At 45.4% G+C, this 18,431-nt stretch overlaps 1 protein-coding gene and 1 pseudogene across 1 annotated transcript; one reads left to right on the plus strand and one right to left on the minus strand.

The window, feature by feature from the left end:
• The first annotated feature begins 289 nt into the window (after positions 1-289).
• On the plus strand, positions 290-8,415 carry LOC118720236 (nuclear RNA export factor 2-like). Its single transcript, XM_036440122.2, has 19 exons — positions 290-299; positions 352-532; positions 849-906; positions 1,722-1,805; positions 1,913-2,023; positions 2,133-2,213; positions 2,329-2,398; positions 2,545-2,633; positions 2,752-2,859; positions 3,031-3,140; positions 4,931-4,967; positions 6,044-6,115; positions 6,211-6,266; positions 6,405-6,512; positions 6,635-6,705; positions 6,806-6,932; positions 7,041-7,078; positions 7,625-7,697; positions 8,239-8,415. The coding sequence occupies exons 1-19, from the start codon at positions 290-292 to the stop codon at positions 8,408-8,410; spliced, it is 1,656 nt and encodes a 551-aa protein (XP_036296015.1). The 3' UTR covers positions 8,411-8,415.
• A 7,372-nt stretch (positions 8,416-15,787) lies between these two features.
• Positions 15,788-16,897, minus strand: LOC118720077 (annotated as a pseudogene).
• Positions 16,898-18,431: the final 1,534 nt, after the last annotated feature.

Genomic DNA, 18,431 nt, shown 5'->3' on the forward strand with positions numbered 1-18,431 from the left:
GCTGGTGTCCAATCTAAACCAAGAATGCATACACCTCTTTTCTTTATAAATCCTCCTCCATTAAAAATAAAAGGTTCAACAGTTACCTCCTTATCCTCCCCTATCCTCTTCTCTTTCAGCTCTTTCTCCTCCTCCCTCATCCTGCACCATTTCCCCCCTGATAGCACCATCTGTAGGATAAGGCTCTCCTATCTGGACAGGCAGAGGATTTTCCTTTCTGGGGTTTGTGGGATTGGTTTCTTAGGGCAGGTTGGCACTTTATTGCCCTGCCATGGTGTTAGCCTAAGAGATGGTACATGGTAAGTGGACACAAATATGTCTTCAAACTTATATTTTTGTTCCTTCTTTCAGAAGACGATGATGGTAATGCACCTCAAGAAAGGAAGAAAAGTTGGAATTCTTTGAGACGACATAATTTTGGCAACAAGACCCATCGTTATCAACATGGTGGATATGAGCTTCAGCCTCCACACCTCCTGAAGGATGATGGAAACATGGAGATGAGGGGAGTCCAGAGGTACCCAGTCAGACAGTAAGTGACCAGGCAGCCTGGTTTGCATGTAGCATCCCATGGGGCTGTGCAACTATTTCACTGTCTATGGTTTTCCTTTTCTTCTCTCACTGGAAAACTGAAGAATGTTAGAAGTGAAATCATGGTTGATCAGTCCTAATTGTAGTCCTGGTGTCAGAGATGAAGGATGTATAGAAGACTTTCTTAGCATTCATGGTTAACCTTTTCTTCCCCATAGCAACACTCACTATAGGAGAGGAAAGATCAGGAGGAGAGTGCAATTGTATAGAAAAGGTTCTCTGCTTGTTACTCTGTGGAGTAATAAAACACATCTCAGGAGTGAAGTGGAGAAGAAGATAGAAGCTCAAACCCTGAGGAGTTGGTTCAAGGTCACAGTGAGTATCCTGAAAAAAATGTATGGCATGTGCAGAAGAGAAAGATCAGGTGGATTGTGTTGGTCTCATATAGAGACACTCGGTACTTTGCTGGGGAGAGTTTCCAATTTGTCCTTCTTATTAACAATTTAAGGGAAAATTCAGAGAAGCAACATAAGGAAACAGGCTGACTATATGATAAACAGAGGGGCTGTCTAAAAGGAAAGGTGGAACTACTGTCAAGAAAATGGAGCAAGTCCACACTAGATGTCTCAGTTTGGCTCAAGCTGGATGTGGGTAATGGGGGCTTGAGTCTGTGAAAAACTTCTCAGAGGAGCAAGCAGTGTCGTAGACAGGATCTCCTGGAACTTTATAAAAGGAAGAAAATGTCTAACTCAAGTTGTTTATGGGGAGGAGAGCTTCAAATGGAGAGATAATAGCCCAGCCCATGTTGTTCAGTTATTAAGCATCGACCTCTGAACCAAGAAGTCATGGTTTGATTTGGGTCAGGGCACATGCCTTGGTTGTGGGCTCAGTCTCCAATGTGGGGCATGCAGGAGGCAGCCAATCAGTGATTCTCATCATTGGTGTTTCTGTCTCTCTCTCCTTCTCCCTTTCTCTCTGAAATCAATAAAAGTATATTTTTAAAAATAAATGGAGAGATAATGGATTTAAGAACTCCATATTTGTCACAAACGTAAGAACCATGTGAGTGGTCTTTACTTTAGAAGCCCTTTAAAGTTCAGTAGAAGGTAGGAAAAGAACACTGTGTTGGGTCTGTTCTCCAGCCTTCTTTCATGTTGTCCCTCCTGATTCCATGCCCTTTTCGCCCTTAGATTCCCTATGGAAGAAAGTATGACAGGACATGGCTAATGGATTCTATCCAGAACCACTGCAGTGTCCCCTTCACTCCAGTGGACGTAAGAGAGGATGGTGAAGCCAGATGAGGGGGTAAAGGGAAGGCGGAGAGATGGCTCAGTGGGTTTTTTGGCTTCTGACACTATGGTTGTTGCTTCAATCCCTATAGTTCCACTACGTGCAAAACAAGGCCCGGTTCTTTGTTCAGGATGCTTGCACTGCTTCTGCATTGGAGGATGTCAGCAACAAGATTTATGATGAGGAGAACCAAAAGGTATGTGTCGAGGTCTTTATCTGTCCTTAGTTCCTGTGCAGGAGGACAGACAGGAGTTGGTTACTTTCTGTAGGACGAGGATTTGTGGTGCTAACCCATTCTCTTCTTCCTGCAGATAGCTATCTCTGTCAGTACTTCTGATGTACCCTACTCTGTGCGGGATAAGTTGGAGCCAGAAATAATGGAACAGCTAGAGGTAATGCAGACTCAAGGGTACATGTTTGCCCTAAGATCCCCCCCCTTTCCTCCTCACCCTGATTTCCCTGTCACCACCACAGCCTCAGACCCTCTCTCCCCATCTCACTCTGCAGCTGGCCATGTACAAACGATATGATGTCTCTCAGAAAGCTCTTGATCTCCAGTGGCTCCGCTATGACTCAGGTATGTCTGACAGCAGTAATTCTAGGGCACTTGAGGGCAGAGGGTTCTGCCTGGGAGGGAGACTTAGGGATGAAAACAAGGGAGGTTTTGGTGCTGGTCCTGGACCTCTCTCAGCCTTCTTATTTCCTATTCTTGGCTTCCTGAAGACTTGGTGGACCATGGTGTTGATATAATCCTGAACAGAAGAAACTGCATGGCTGCCACCCTGCAGATCATTGCAATGGACTTCCCTGAGGTGAGGCCTTAGACCCAGTGCTGGTGTTACAGTAGGGGTTGGGACAGATGGGACAGAGGGCAGATTTGTCTCTCAGGTCCTAGATAGTAAGGATCACTCTGACTCTTCTACCCCAAAGCTGTTGTCTCTGAACTTGAACAACAACAGACTGTGCCAGCTGGATGGCCTGTCTGATATTGTACAGATGGTACCCACAGTCAAGATTTTGAACCTTTCCAAAAATGAGGTGAGAAGAGGGACTGATCAAAGTTGGGTTGAGAGTGGGTGGTAGTGTTCATCAGAGTGATGACAGGAGGTAAGCGAAGGTACCTGTGGGGAAGGGAGTGGGCTGTGGGTTCAGGGGCTGGTATGTCCCTTTTTCCTCGGACTATTTTTAGTTTCCCCCCATATTTCTCAGCTTAACTCTACCTGGGAGTTGTGCAAAATCAAAGGCCTGCAACTGGAAGATCTGTGGCTGGAAGATAACCCTCTGTGCAGCACCTTTCCAGACCAGTCCACTTACATAAGGTCAGTGTGAGCCCCTCTCATCATTTATGGGGTCCTTTGACTCCTGGGAGCATAAACTAGCTCTGACAGTGCCACGTCACAGATGGTGGCAGCCCTGGTCCTCTGGTAGGAGTAGAAGTCCTACCTTCTCTTCTCTGTAGCCCTCACCTATACTTAGAGCTCTCCTACCCTTTCTCTGAACTGCTCACCAGCTCTCATGGTCTGGGGTATGGCTCCTGACTCTGCATATAGTTTTCTCTAGCATGCCCACCAAGAATGCGCTCCAGGATACAGGGCTGCCCGCTCACCAGGACTAGGAGTGTTGAGCCTTCAGGCAGATATTGCTGATGTGGGGTGAGAAACATCCTCCCATCACAGATGCATGTGAGACAGTCCTTCCTGCTTCTGAGAGGAAACAGAGTATCCCTAACTATTTTGGGAAGAACCTTCTTTCCCTTGCATATAAAGGTTCTCCACTAGAATCCCAGGTGAATGTGGCGACTTTTCTGCCCCATGCTAAGGGCCCAGGCTCCGGGTGGCAGTCATCGCGACTTGTATTCCTTTAGGTACAATATCAAGGAGGGGCCATTCTTGGTAGAAGCCAGAGTTGGGGGCCATAAGTGAGCCACGGTCAGTGAGCAGAGGGCCTCTTGCAGCAGTGGAAGGCAGAGGGCAGAAGGGGATGAGGAGACAGAAGGGCAGTCCTGTCAGGTCACTGGACCTCCCTCCACATATCACATCACCTGTCTGGTCCTTCAGAGGACCCCTGGGTAACCTTAAGCAGGTAGGATTCCTCAAAAGAAGAACCAATTAAGACAGACATAGGTACACAAGGGCCATGAGGAGAGAAGGTGATGAACATAAGAGGGGGCCACAGACCCTTGACCCTGTGCTCAGACCTTGACCCTGGGGACTGATCCTTACTCTTTCTGAGGAAGGTTTCCTGATCCCGAGGGTGGTACATTTCCCATGCCCAGCTCAGATTGACAGGTGACAAAAGCTCAACCAATATCCCATGGCCCTGAGGCCAACAGGTGCATGTTTTCCATTCCTACCTGGAGACCCAGGGCCAGCCAGGGGCAGTTGAAGGAAAAGGTTGCCGCAAGGGAACCATGTCCCTTCTATTCTCTCTCCTTTCCTGGTCCCACCTCCACTGCCAGGGCAGAGCTTGTTTCCCTTCCCTTTTTCTGTCTCCTTTGTCTCTACTCTTCTGTGCCTTCCCAATCTCTGCTCCTACCTTACTCTGCTATCTTCATTCCCTTCCTTTTCCCTCCCTCACTTCCTTCCTTACCCCAGAGTCCTGGGCCTTCTCTGGGCCATGTCCTGTTCCTGACAGGATGCTGGACCCCCAGTGAGGTGGCAGAGTCTTTAGCCCCCATCACATTCCCTCTTCTGGAGCCATCAGTGGTGGCCTAGAGGAAGGAAAAGGAGGCAGGGAGAGGTAAGAAGCCCTGGAGTCTGAGATCCAAATGCTGTGTCTTGTGGCACTAGAGAAGGAATAACCAGGAGAATGGAGAGGGAGAAAGAGAGAGAAAGGGAAGAGGTGAGGAAGGGAAAAAAGAGTAATATGAATATGAAGGTGTGGAGAGAGGTGAGAAGACTGTGTGTTTCAGAGATTCCATATGGTAGATGGCTAGTGGTCAACAGGGAAGTTAACCCAGAAGCTTTGAAATCAGAGACTGAGGAGGGTAAAGGAAGCTGCTGGGTGGGCAGAACACCTGTCTCTGTTCATGCCATCAGTGTTTTAAGTAAATGGAAGCATTGTAACCCAAACTTATCAACCACTTCTTTCTATTTTTGGATTTGGACAGCGCCATCAGGACATGTTTCCCCAAGTTGTTACGCTTGGTAAGTACCTACATTCATTGTTTTCTCTTGCTAATATCAACAACCTCCACACCTGCCCTCAAGCCCTTTGTATCTTGCCTGTATTACATGTTTCCATTAGACTCTTACCTTTTGGGGAACATAGATTTTTTTTAAAAAGACATGAATGTGATCTCTGTGAAAATTGTATATACAAGGAGAGAGGAAAGGAGAGACAGCAAAAGAAGGAAGGAAGGAAGAAGGGAGGGAAAGAGAAACAACATACAAAAACACACACATACACAAGTTGCATAAAACAGTAGACTTCCAGGACATTATGATGCAGACACCCATTGGAATCTTGCCCATAGCTATTTCACTCTTTTTAAAATATATTATTATTTGTTCTCAGAGAGGAAGGGAGTAGGAAAGAGAATAGAAACATCAGTGATGAGAGCAAATCATTGATCGGCTGCCTCTTGCACACCCCACATTGGGGATCAAGCTGGCAACCAGGCATATGCCCCGAACAATAATCGAACCATGACCTCCTGGTTCATAGATTGACTCTCAACCACTGAGCCATGCCAGCTGGGCAGGCTCTTTTGCTTTTGACCTCTGACCTTCACCATCTCCTGGTCCCTCCCTCCCTCCCTCCCTCCCTTTTCTTTCTTCCTTCCTTCCTTCCTTCCTTCCTTCCTCCCTTCCTTCCTTCCTTCCTCCCTCCCTCCCTCCCTCCCTCCCTCCCTCCCTCCCTCCCTCCCTCCCTCGTCTCTCTCTCTCTCTCTTTCTCTCTTTCTTCCTTTCTTTCTTTTCTTTCTTTCTTTCTTTCTTTCAAATATATTTTATTGATTTTTTACAGAGAGGAAGAGAGAGGGATAGAGAGTTAGAAACACTGATGAGAGAGAATCATTGATCAGCTGACTCTTGCACACCCCCAACTGGGGGTGTGCCCACAACCAAGGTACATGCCCTTGACCAGAATCGAACCTGAGACCTTTCAGTCCGCAGGCCAACACTCTATCCACTGAGCCAAACCAGTTTCGGCCACATCCTTTCTTTTAATCACCAAGACCACCTCCCTGGTCTGTACTGCTAACATATCTTCCCTTCTCCAGGATGGACATGATTTATACCCACCAATTATCATTGACATTGACAGACCCTACTTAATAAAGCCTTTAATAAAGGTGAGAAAGATCAAAATTTGGGTTATTGTAAGGGAGGCTTTATCAGCCAGGTGGTCTCAAATATCTTTTTCTTTTTCAAATGTCTTTGATTCCAGGATAACTATAAAGGATCTGATGCTCTGAAGAATCAAGTCCTGCATTTCCTGCAGCAGTAAGTACTCCTGGAACTACCAGGATTGTGAAGGACTAGGACAGTTCAGTCCACTCAAGCACAGGTCTGCCCTGAGAATTTTCAAGTCATCCTTGAGGTCCAGTCCATAGAGGTATACTATCTTCATTGTCCTCACAGATATTACTTTATCTATGACTTTGGAGACAGACGGAATCTCCTCAGTGCTTATCACAATGAGGCCTGCTTCTCTCTGACTGTTCCCTACATCCCAGACAACCCAGCCCCGTGAGTATCACAGCTCAAACTCTTTTTCTGTTGGGGGGCAGGTGTTTCCAGCAGAAACCTTTCAGCTCATGGAAACACCCCTATGGCCAGACCTCCACATCCTATTCCTCTTTTTCTCCTAGATACAGCTTGTTTCAGTACTTCAAGAATAACAGGAATTTGAGGAACCTCCAGGACCCCAACCCCAGTGCGTGTGGGTGGGGAAGATTGGGCAGGGAAAAGGGGGGCCATGAAGGGTCAGTCATAGGCCCCAGGGAATGGCAACCCTGACTTTTGCTGTCCTTCCCTCACAGATCCGCCTTGTCAGCTGCTGAAATATACAAAACATGACATTGTGAGCACCCTCTGTATGTTTCCCAAAACACAGCATGACCTCAACTCCTTTATCGTGAACATTTGGTTCCAGTCAGAAAGCATCCTGTTCATCCCCCAGGTAGGCCCAGAAAGATGCAGGTGGGTGATAGGTGTAGATCAAGCATGTTAAACTTGCGACCGGCTGAGCAACTGCACTCCTCCGTTTCAGGAAAGCCTGTTCTTCTTTCGTGTCCATGGGATATTCAAGGAAGGTAAGTGTGTGGAGTCCCCTCCCCAGATGCCCTACTGCTACCTCCCTCTGGCTGGGCTCCCTCTCAGAACTCTCTCAGCTTCCCAGATCCCTTCCATTTTATTACTATCCCGTGTGTGTTCTGCTTCCAGTCTGTCCCCAAACCATCTGGTCTGACCTGTGTCCATGTCTGTTAGCCCCACACAGCGGTGGCTTTGGGTACACAGGTGTGGGGTTTAATGTCTGTCATCCCAGATCCTGATTGTGGGAACATGGGCCCTTTACCTAACCAAATGCAACTAATAATACTCACCTCGTGGGTAGCTGCAAAAAAATGAATCAAATGAACTTGTGAAACTGTTGTCCCAAGGTCTCCCATATAGTCGGGTCTGTGTCAATGGGAGCAGGTTGCTGCTGTTGTTGCCATCCCCATTCCAGACGCCTGGACTCCCAGTAAACAGTTATGCCCTTGAACATGAATATGGAGTCCCATCATGACTGGGGAACACTGTCTGAGAGTGTAAAGCATTGGTAACTCCAAGATGGGTGTTGATGTTTGTTGTTGAAGGAGAAGGAGAGTTTCAGAATTCTATGTGTGCCTTCACCCGGACCTGCATCGCTACCCCTGCCAACAATTTCAGGTAAGTACTGTGTTATGGGTGGGAACATGCAGCCCAGACTGGACTCAGGGCTAGGAATGTGGCAATACATGAACTTGGGGCTTTCTTAGTGTTGTGGAAAGCTAAAAGGTATATCTAAGGAACAGTCCTCCATGAGGGTCAAGAGCATGAGCTCTGGAGTTAGAACACTGAAAGTGTTTCATGATTCTTTCAGGTTCTCTTCATGGTGCCAACACTCACTAGACTTACTTAGTGAAATTGCATGACCGCTCTCTGACACTATGTCTTCCTCTGAAAATAGGATTAGACTACATTCTCCCTTGAGCTGTTTTACAGAGTAAATGCAATGGGGTTAGGGGTACAAATCTAGTGAAGTTTGTTGACGATCTCTCCAAGGGTGTGGTTGTGAGAGGGACAGAGCTACCAGGTAAGTAGTCTGGAGAGCAGATAACAGGTAGGTATGGGAGGAATCTGGTTGCTGAGTGGCAGTGGAAGCAGGATCATTGTTGAGGGTGTGGGATTGTCTATCCATGAGTTGTCTGAAAGTCCATTTTTCCTCCAGCCTATGTATCATAAATGAGGAATTGTTTGTGAGGGATATCACTCCCAACAAGACTCAGAATGCATTTTCCACCCAAGTGCCCACACCTCCCTTCATCACTGGGCCCACCTTCTCTCAGGAGAGGCAGAGAATGGAACAAGTCTTCTCCACCCCATCTGGGATGAGCTTCTAGTGGTCTCAAAAGTGAGTGACGGGTGTTCGTGGGGATAGGAGGGAGTTGGGAGGATTGCATAGTGGGAACTTACAGTAATTATTTTATATATTTCCTTTTTAACAAAAGTTCACATGTGAAAAAAAAACTTAATTTTTATGCTAGTACCTTGAGGTACTTAGTAAAACCCAGTTTTCCTACTGTATACACTGTTTTGATATTTTGATATTTCTTTCTTTTTATTAGCACAAATGTAGTTTCCTCTAAGTGTATGTTAAGCTACCTTATTACTGCTAAGATCTGTATATTAAGCAGTTAAATTCCAGTAGTCTATAAATATTATCCTATATAATAAAAGGTTAATATGCAAATTATCCCCTTGGAAATTCGACTGACTGGGAATTTGACCTCTCACTATGACGTGCACTGACCACCAGGGGGTGGCACAGAACAAAGGAAGGCCCCCAGCCAGTAGTTAACACCAAGGGGAAGGCAGGCCACGATTGGCCCTGATTGCCAGCCAGGCCTAGGGACCCTACCTGTGCATGAATTTCATGCACCAGGCCTCCAGTTGATAATTATTGGTCTTTTCACTGCATTTTCAGCATTACATGAGTGCCACCTAGTCTTTCTGGTGCATGCATCTTGGTAAATTTTCGATGGCAAGATTTAGCAGTGACATTGTAAGGCCAAAGTGTCTCCACTTGGTCCTAATGGAAGTCATCTGTCCACCCCCACCATAAGTGCTTTTAGTACAATGATGAGATGACAAACAAACTTAAAGTCCTTTCCTCGTTAAAAAGTGAAATCGGAGAGTGCAGAGATAAAAGGAAGTGGGTCCCAGGCTTTCAGCAGGGCAAAAAAGACATGTCAGGTGGCCTGGGGATGAATCTCAGTGCTCCTTGCTCTGCTGTCTTCACAATTCTCTCTCTTGACTTTTTCTAGATAAAGGACAAGATCCCAGAGGAGGGCTTCATGCAGAAACTTAGGACTTGTAAACAAAACCCGGGAAATGAGCCCTTAGCTGCTCTCATTTTCATCCTCATCATATTTGTTATAACTCTCTTGCAACCTGAGGCCGCATCCATGACTAAGGTTGAAGCCGGATTGACCATGAATCCAAACTTTACCTGAAGCCAGCCAATTGTTCTGTACTTTTCCCACTCAAGATCCCTGTTTATATCCATATTAAAGAGTTACATTGCACTTTGTATGTTTTGTGTCTTGGATTGCTCTTCCCTTGTCCCAACATGAGCCACCAGGGCCAAGACCAGAAGGTCCAGTCTTCCCCTTCATTCATGGCAGTCTCTAGAATTTATATTAGGCATTTGCAGAGCTTGAAAATTATAGAGTAGGGACTCCATTCCTGGACTACATTAAAACCCAAGCTTTGCTCCCTGTACCCTGATAATTTCTCTACCATTTCAGAGTAACTCACAAGCTGTGATGCTCATTTCTATAAACAAACTTAACACCTTTATCAAGTAGAGTGCCATATTCATTGCAGTATGTATGAGATTCTTGATCATTTCACTGGTCTAAACCTATGCTAAACTTTCTATTAGCTTCTTATATCTAAAGTGTCACTGACATAATTTAGAGTTGTGTACTTAACCTATTTCTCCCCTCTATGTTTCTTTATCTTCTTTATTTCGAAATATTCATTGATTTACCACAAGTTTCAAAAATTATGCATGGAGGTCATGTATACCCTCCACCACCTTGCAACAATGACATCTTGCATTACTATAGCATTATATCAAAAGAGGAAATGGCTCTTGGTACAGTTCATAGAGCTTACTGAAATTTTATCAGTTTTACATGTACTTTTTTCCATGCACTTTTACCAGCCATATAAATAGATTCTATAACTCACCACAAACAAGATACAAAACTGTTTCATCACCACAACTTCCCCTCATACTACCCATCATACCGGAACAAGCTTCTCTTGGCCCCATATCTTAATCTCTTTCAAACACTTGTAATTTTTAAAATGTCATATAAATGGAATCTTCTAGTGTGCAACCTTTTGGAATGGGTTTCTTTCACTTTGCATGACTCCCCTGAGTACCATGCCAGTATTGATAGTCTGTTCTTTTTTATTGCCGAGTAGTATGCCATGGTATGCATGTACCCTGGTTTGTTTAACCATTCACCGTCTGGGCTATTTTCACTTTGTAACTATAATAATAAAAGGGTAGTATAGTAATTAGACCAGACAGCTGAATGACCTTCCGGACGTCAAAACGTCCTTCCTGACAAAGCCAGGGCCTGGGGGAAGCAGCCTGGGGTCCCAGGTGCCTGCGGCCGGCCTGGGGTAAGCTGACCCCTGTCCCAGGTGCCTGCGGGTGGCCAGAGGGAGGGAAGCCTGGGTCCAGGATGCCAGAGGAAAGCCAGTGCTGGCAGCGGGGGGAAGAAAGGCCTACTCTTGCACAAATTCTCATGCGTCGGGCCTGTTTCTAACTATCTCTCTCCCTTCCTCTCTGTACAAAATCAATAAAAAATATTTTAAAAAAACAAAAACAAAACATCAATGAGAGAGAGGCATCGATCAGCTGCCTCTTGCACACCCCCTACTGGGAATATGCCTGCAACCAAGGTACATGCCCTTGACCAGAATCGAACCCGGGACCTTTCAGTCCCCAAGCCTACGCTCTATCCATTGAGCCAAACCGGTTTCGGCTCCTTCCACACTTTTCATGGTTTCAAACAAAACTGCTGCTTGAGTGATACCACAGTTCCTTCTGCCATCCTCCCAAATCCCCTTCTCCAGACTCTGCCTGGCTCATCACAATTTAGCGTGCATATGTTCAATCTATGTAATTCATTCACTCATTCATTCAACACATTTATTGGTTAATCTTACCTAATAAAAGAGAAACATGCAGAGAAACCAAGATGGCGGCATAGGGTAGACACCCAAATGTAGCCTACTACAACAAAATTTAATTTAGAACTGGAAAGCAGGGGAGGCATTGCCCCAAAGCGCCTGACAGCTAGCTGAGAGGAGGCTCTACCATCTGGGAAGGAAAGAGAAGGCACGCTGAACCTCAGGAACTGTGAAGGTACGGAAAACTGTGTGCGTGAAAAGGCACTGGCTTACTCCTGGCATGTGGAAAGGAAGGGCCGGACCGAGATTGCTGCTGGCTTACTTCCTGCACGCAGAGAGGGCGGGCCGGGCTGAGTTCCCTACTAGCTTACTTCAGGCGCGCAGAGAGGGCTGACAGCTAACATGCGGCTGGCTTTCTTATTTGAGAGGAAAACAGAATCACCCTATTGCTCTGATAGACGGCCTCAGTCAGGGAGAGGCCAGATTGTCAGGCAGCGGGCAGAGATCTCTTGGAGGTGTGTGAAACCAGAGGCCATTACTGTGGGACTTGGGGAGGAGCCGACGGGAAAACAAAGCTTGTCTGCACCAGCCTGACACTCTGCCCTACCTGTGGCTGAGCACAGAAGCCTTCCCGGAGGCTGGCTTTCTCTAAGGAGGGACTGGCCAGAATCCAAAGCTTGTCTGCGCCTTTATCAAAGAGGTGTGAGCGCCTGCAACCAATCTTACAAAACTCACCGCGAACAGGACTTTTCTAAGGCGAGACTGACAGGGAACCAAAGATTGTCTGTGTCACCCCGAGACCCTGCCCCATCCAAGCGGAGTTACAGAAGCCCTCCTAGCTGAGACACTGCTGATCCTCACAGCAAATTGGCTTGGAGATCAACGCTTCCCAGTGATACCAACAATAAGCAAGGCTTAACAACAAGACTGCACACACAGCCCACAAAGGGCTACACCAAGACTGTCCACCGCAGGTAACTGGGAAGGCTGTGCTACAGGGCTCTATCAGAACACCTAGCACACAAAGCTATCCTATCAAGTCAGGGAAACAACTAAAATGCAGACAAGAGGCAGGACACAAAGGAAGAAGATGGAGGAAAAGAAAAGACTGGACATTAAGTTCAAAACTACAGTTATAAGGTTATTCAACAATATCCTAAAAAAGGCCGATAAAATAAATGAGACCTATGAGGATATGAAAAGGGAGCAACTAGAAATAATAAGGGATCAACTAGAAATAAAGAAAACCTTGTCTGAAATTAAAAAAAATATTACACAGAGTCCTAAAAACAGACTGGAAGATCGCAAGAATCAAGACAAAGATTTAGAACACAAAGAGCCAGGGGATAGTCCTCCACAGAAGCAAGAAGATGAGAGAATCCAGAAAGTTGAAGATAGTGTAAGAAACCTCTGGGACAATTTCAAGCGAATTAATATCAGAATTATGGGGGTCCCAGAAGAAGAGAGAAAGATACCGAAAGAATACTGGAAGAAATAGTGACAGAAAACTTCCCCCACCTGGGGAAAGAAATAGACTTACAAGTCCAGGAAGCCCGCAGAACCCCAAACAAAAGGAATCCAAGGAGGACCACATCAAGACATATCGTAATTAAAATTCCAAGAGCAAAAGACAAAGAGAGAATATTAGACGAGATCGGGCGCGTTCAGGGTGGTATGGCTGTAGACGCCAAAGAGAGAATATTAAAAGCAGCTAGAGAAAAGCAGGTAGTTACCTATAAAGGAGCACCCATACGATTGTCAGCTGATTTCTCAACAGAAACCATGCAGGCCAGATGGGAATGGCAAGAAATATTCAAGGTGATGAATAGCAAGAACCTACAGCCAAAAATACTCTACCCAGCAAAGCTATCACTCAGAATTGAAGGACAGATAAAGAGCTTCACAAATAAAAAAACAGCTAAAGGAGTTCATCACCACCAAACCAGAATTATATGAATTGCTGAAGGGGGTTCTTTAGGAAGAGGAAGAAGATAAAGATAAAAATTGTGAACAACAAATATGTATCTATCAACAAGTGAATCTAAAAACCAAGAGGATTAAAAAAATCTGATGAACAATATTAACTGTTGAATATAATAGAATCAGAGGTATGGAAGGGAGTGGGCTGACGATTCTCGGGGAAAAGGCAAGTGGGGGTGGGGGAAGAGACTGAACACAAACTGTGCACCTATGGATGAGGACAATGGGGGAATGGGGAAAGGACAGAGGGTGAGCTGGGAACCTGGTGGAGGGGAGCAATTGGGGGGGGGGGGAGAGGAACACATTTGTAATAATCTGAACAATGAAGATTTATTTAAAACAACAAAAAAATAATAAAATGTAAACAAAATTTGAGGGAGGAGAAAAAGTTTAACCTGGTTATTAGTTATTAGTTCCACCTAAAGAATTCTGATGAAGGAAATGTTTCAGGTTTAGTCTAATATAAAGTAGAAGTGCTAATGATAGAATATGAGAAGACATTATATGAATACAACCCCTTACATCTTATAGTAAAACATTCAATATTTTCTGATGACTCTAAAACCAAATTAATTTTTTGGATAGTCCCACATGGCCATTATTCCAGGAGAAAATGCCCACACAGACTTTTCTGCTGCATAGCAGCCAATCAGGTTACTCTGTCAGAAATATGTAAATGAGACTCACTGTTTCCAGACTATCTATAGTTTCTCCTCTTTACCCTATCTTCTAAATCCTGTTTTTGCCTTTGTTTCTGGACAACTACTGACCTCCTTCACATAAATGAATTTGTATGCAAAATAACTAAGAAAGTGTTTCTCAGTTTTCTGTGAAAAGTGACTTTCATCTAGCGCGAGTCCTTGCCTCACCTTCCCAGGCTCCTCTGGTGGTCTCATCATGGGATTATATGTTCTTTCTGGTTCTGGCCAAATCTAATTTTGTTTTTAATTCTTATTTATTCATAGTCAACTATTATTCACATTGGTGAGTTAGAATCTGAGGTTCTATTTTATGGTCTACCTATTTATTCATTGGCAAAGGCAGGAATTGGGAATCTAAAATCTGGCTTACAAAAAAAAATTTAAAAATAAAAATAAAAAAAGACATATTGTGGCTGAATGGATAAGAACGCATGACCCATACACATGCTGTCTATAAGAGACCCACCTGAGAACAAAGGACTCACACAGACTAAAAGTGAAGGGATGAAAAATATTTTTTAGGCAAAAGGAAATGAAAAAAAAGCTGGGGTGGCAATATTTATATCTGACAAAATAAATCTCAAACTGAAGGCCATAACAAGGGATAAGGAAGGCCACTTCATAACACTAAAGGGATTGATACAAGAGAATAACCCTGATGAACATATATGCATATAATGCAGGAGCACCCAAATACATAAAAAAATTCTGGAAGATATCAAAAGATAGATCGACAGCAATACAATCATTGTAGGGGCCATTAACACCCCATTGACATCACTGGATAAGTCCTCTAGACAAAAAATCAGCAAAGAAACAGCAATCCTAAATGACTCACTAGATCAGATGGACTTAATCGATATCTTCAGAACATTTCACCACAAACTACAAAATATACATTTTTCTCAAGTGCATATGGGACATATTCAAAGATAGACCACATATTGAGACACAGGCAAGTCTCTCCAAATTCAAGAAGATTGAAATCATATGAAGCATCTTTTCAGATCACAATGGCCTAATATTAGAAATAAACTACAATAAAAATAAAAAAATTCAAACACTTGGAGGCTAAATAGCATGTTATTAAATAATGATTGGGTAATCAAAGAGATCTAAGAAGAAATAAAAAGCATCCTGGATACAAATGACAATGACAACACAACAATCCATAATCTATGGGACACAGTGAAAGCAGACATGTGAAGCAAATATAGTCTCCAATATATAAGGAAGTCCTGGGTTTATTCATCTGGCTAAAGGCCCACAAAATCATTTGGTCTGGCCCTGCCAAGGCATTAGGGGTGAGTTAATTAAGTGTATGACCAAATGTAGCAGGCTAATTTTTAAGTTGATAATTTTGTATGGCCCTCAAATGATTTTATAAATATCTAAATAGCTTTTGGCAGGAAAAGGTTCCTCACCCCTGGGCTAAAGTATCCAAATTTCATGACCAAGATTTACTAACTGACCCTCCTTCTTTCATAAGATCATTAAAAACTAGTTTCCGCCCTGGCTAGTGGGGCTCAGTTGGTTGAGCGTCATCCCATGCACTGAAAGGTTGCTGGTTTGATTCACAGTCAGGGCACACACACAGATTGTGGGTTCAATCCCTTGTCAGGATACATATGGGAGGCAAATGATCAAAGTTTCTCTCACATCTTTGTTTCTAGCTTTCCCTTTCCCTTCATATCTCTCTAAAATCATTAAAAGCATATTTTAAACAATATTTTCTATTTCTTCTCAAACTTCAGATAATATAAAGTAAAACACATCAACCCATCTCACAAAAATGAGTCCCCGTATTAGTCATTTGATATATTTAATTTCAGCATTTTCTTTTCATGTATTAAATTAATATATGAAGTGAAAAGAATACAGAGATTACTTTTTAAAACTGGTTTATTAACTTCACAATACTGCATAAATGATAAGCATCTTTCCATGAAATAGGTGAAATTCTCCTGGTAACAAAATCTCAGGAGATGGATGAAAAGCACCACATTCAACTAGAAGCTGGTAGTAAAGACCCACCAGAAGCATGTGACATCAAAAGATTTACAACAAAGGTACATCACAAACGTGTGTGTTTAGGAAGCAGGTGTCTCCCTATCAACTTCAGGGAAAACACCAAGATTCAAGGCACAAGGCAAAAATCGTGATGGTCACGGTGAGGGGGCTCAGTGCTAACTGCCCTCAGACTATGACTTAACTGCTTTCCCCTCAGCGTTTCCATCAGCCGTCTCCTCTCCCCAGCTCTCTCCCTGTGCTCTCCTCTCAGCCTGGCCTGTGGCTCTCCGAGCCTCTGACCCCCGGCCCATCTGTACTGCAGGATGGGTCACCTCACACGGAACCGTCTGCGATTTCCTCTGGGCACACAATAGTCACCAGGCTCTCCTGTATCAGCATCTTGCTCCTTTGCCTTTGTCTCGTTTTCCTGTTGGGCATCTTCCACGTTGAGATTTTTAGCCACTTGTTCCTCTCCGGACGCCATTGCTCCTAGAAGATAAAAGGGGAGGGAATTAAATTTTTGGTGTACAGATCAGCACCGAAGACAGATACCTTACTACTCATCTTTCAGAGTCCTGGATAGCAAAGGTTATTTTTAAAAACTCATATTTCCCACCTGAGAAGCTCCCTACACCCTCTAGTGGGCCTCCAGTCCCAGCTCTCCCACTTCTCTCCCATACCTCGCCCCAAATCCACCATTTCCCCTACAGATTCATCCCTAGGCCTCTTCAGGAAGCCGGGGACTAGGGGTGGAGGACTTGGTGGCTGAAGGCAGGGGGAGGTCTCAGGCTGCTCTATGCATCCGCCCCACTGTGCCCCCGCACCCACCTGGGCCTATCCTTGATGTCTCCCCTCTTCTTGAATCTCGCCGCGGGGTGCTCCACTGGATACTTGACACAGACCCACAGACCCACCGATCTGCAGAGGGCCGGGGTGGAGGGAGCAGGGACTGTGGCCAAACGTTACTCACCGACTCGCCCCTGCCAGGTCCCTCCCCTCCCCCCTCTCCGCGCCCCCCCCCTCCCCCCGCGTCTCTCCCCGGAGCGGAGCGGCTTCCCCGCGCTCCCAGGGCACCGGGCGGCGGCGATCTCCACGGCCAAGCGGCTCTGCCGCCCGCCCCGCACCCGCCGCCCAGCCCCGCGCCCCACGGGGCCGCCGCTTAAGCCCCGAGACCGCCCGCCGGAGCGGACGGGGCCGGGGGACCGGGCGCTGACCCCGGCGCCGGCCTCCGGGGTGCGGGGCGGCCGCTGCCCCGGCCCCGCGCGCCCCGGCGCTTACCCGCCGCGCTGATCCGGGCCCGATGCCAGCCGCCGGCGCGGGCAGCGGGAGGGAGCTGGTACCCAGAGGGAGTGACGGCCGCCGCTCCGAGGCTGCTGCCTCCGCAGCTCCGTCACGTGAGGCCTCGCGTCACCGAGGAGCTCCAGAGCTCCCAGCCCCGCCCCCCCCCTGCCCCCGCCACACACACCCCGACCTGAGAGGAGATTGACTGGACCCGCTCCCAACTGCCCAAGCCTGTCTTCTCCCTCCAAGTCACTGCTAGGCCCTTCCTTTCGCTCAGCCTGGTCCTCTCCGTTCTGAGGGCTCACCCTATGATTGGGGGTTGTTCCCTGGTTACCAGGGAGGGTCTGCACCTCCCTCCCCCCAACAACAGCACATTCTTGGCACTGGCTTTGGCCTTTTCTGCTCTCTCTCCTCTTCTCTCTGGCTATATATCTGCTTCCTAACCTCCATCTCTCTCTCTCTCTCTCTCTCTCTCTCTCTCTCTCTCTCTCTCTCTCTCTCTCTCTCTCTCTCTCTCTCTCTCTCTTTAACTATTTTTCAAAGCATTTTTATTTATTTTTAAGTGATTAATACATGTTCATTTGTTAAATGTTTTAGTGAAAAGAATATTTCAAAGAGATATATGCACTCTCATGTTTACCCCAATATTAATCACAATAGCCAAGATATTGAAACAAGTTAAATGCCCATCAACAAATGAATGGATAAAATATATATGGTATATATGTATACACAATGGAACGTTACTCAGCCAGGAGAGCCTAACCATTTCTCTTTATTTCCTTTTTAAAAATCAGTGTGGTCCAAGGAACTGAAAAGTATGAATTTCATTTTTAAAAGACACACTTCAACCTGGGTAAGTATAAAACATAATTGTTTATGTTCTCTGGCACTACACAGAAAACATTTTTTGGGGGGGCTCCATACAACTTCATTTTTGAAACATTCTGGCTTGTTTCAAAATTTTACAGATAGGAGGAGATATGTGTTCCTAAACACAGTTGGTGTTTTGAAAATGATCCTTGAAGTAGATCTTTGGGAAGAAGTCCAGTTGTCAGATCATGGCCATTTAATGTAAATAATCTACCTTTTCCCCCTTCTGGGTCAAATTTCAAGTTTTATTAATAAACATGTGCATCTTATCCTATCTAATAAAGAGGAAATATGCTAATTGACCATCACTCTGCTACAAAAATGGCTGCACCCACAGCTGAGGCCAAGTTCCCATAAGGAGCCT

Source organism: Pipistrellus kuhlii, unplaced genomic scaffold (assembly GCF_014108245.1).
Source record: "Pipistrellus kuhlii isolate mPipKuh1 unplaced genomic scaffold, mPipKuh1.p scaffold_m20_p_16, whole genome shotgun sequence".
Lineage (NCBI taxonomy): Eukaryota > Metazoa > Chordata > Mammalia > Chiroptera > Vespertilionidae > Pipistrellus > Pipistrellus kuhlii.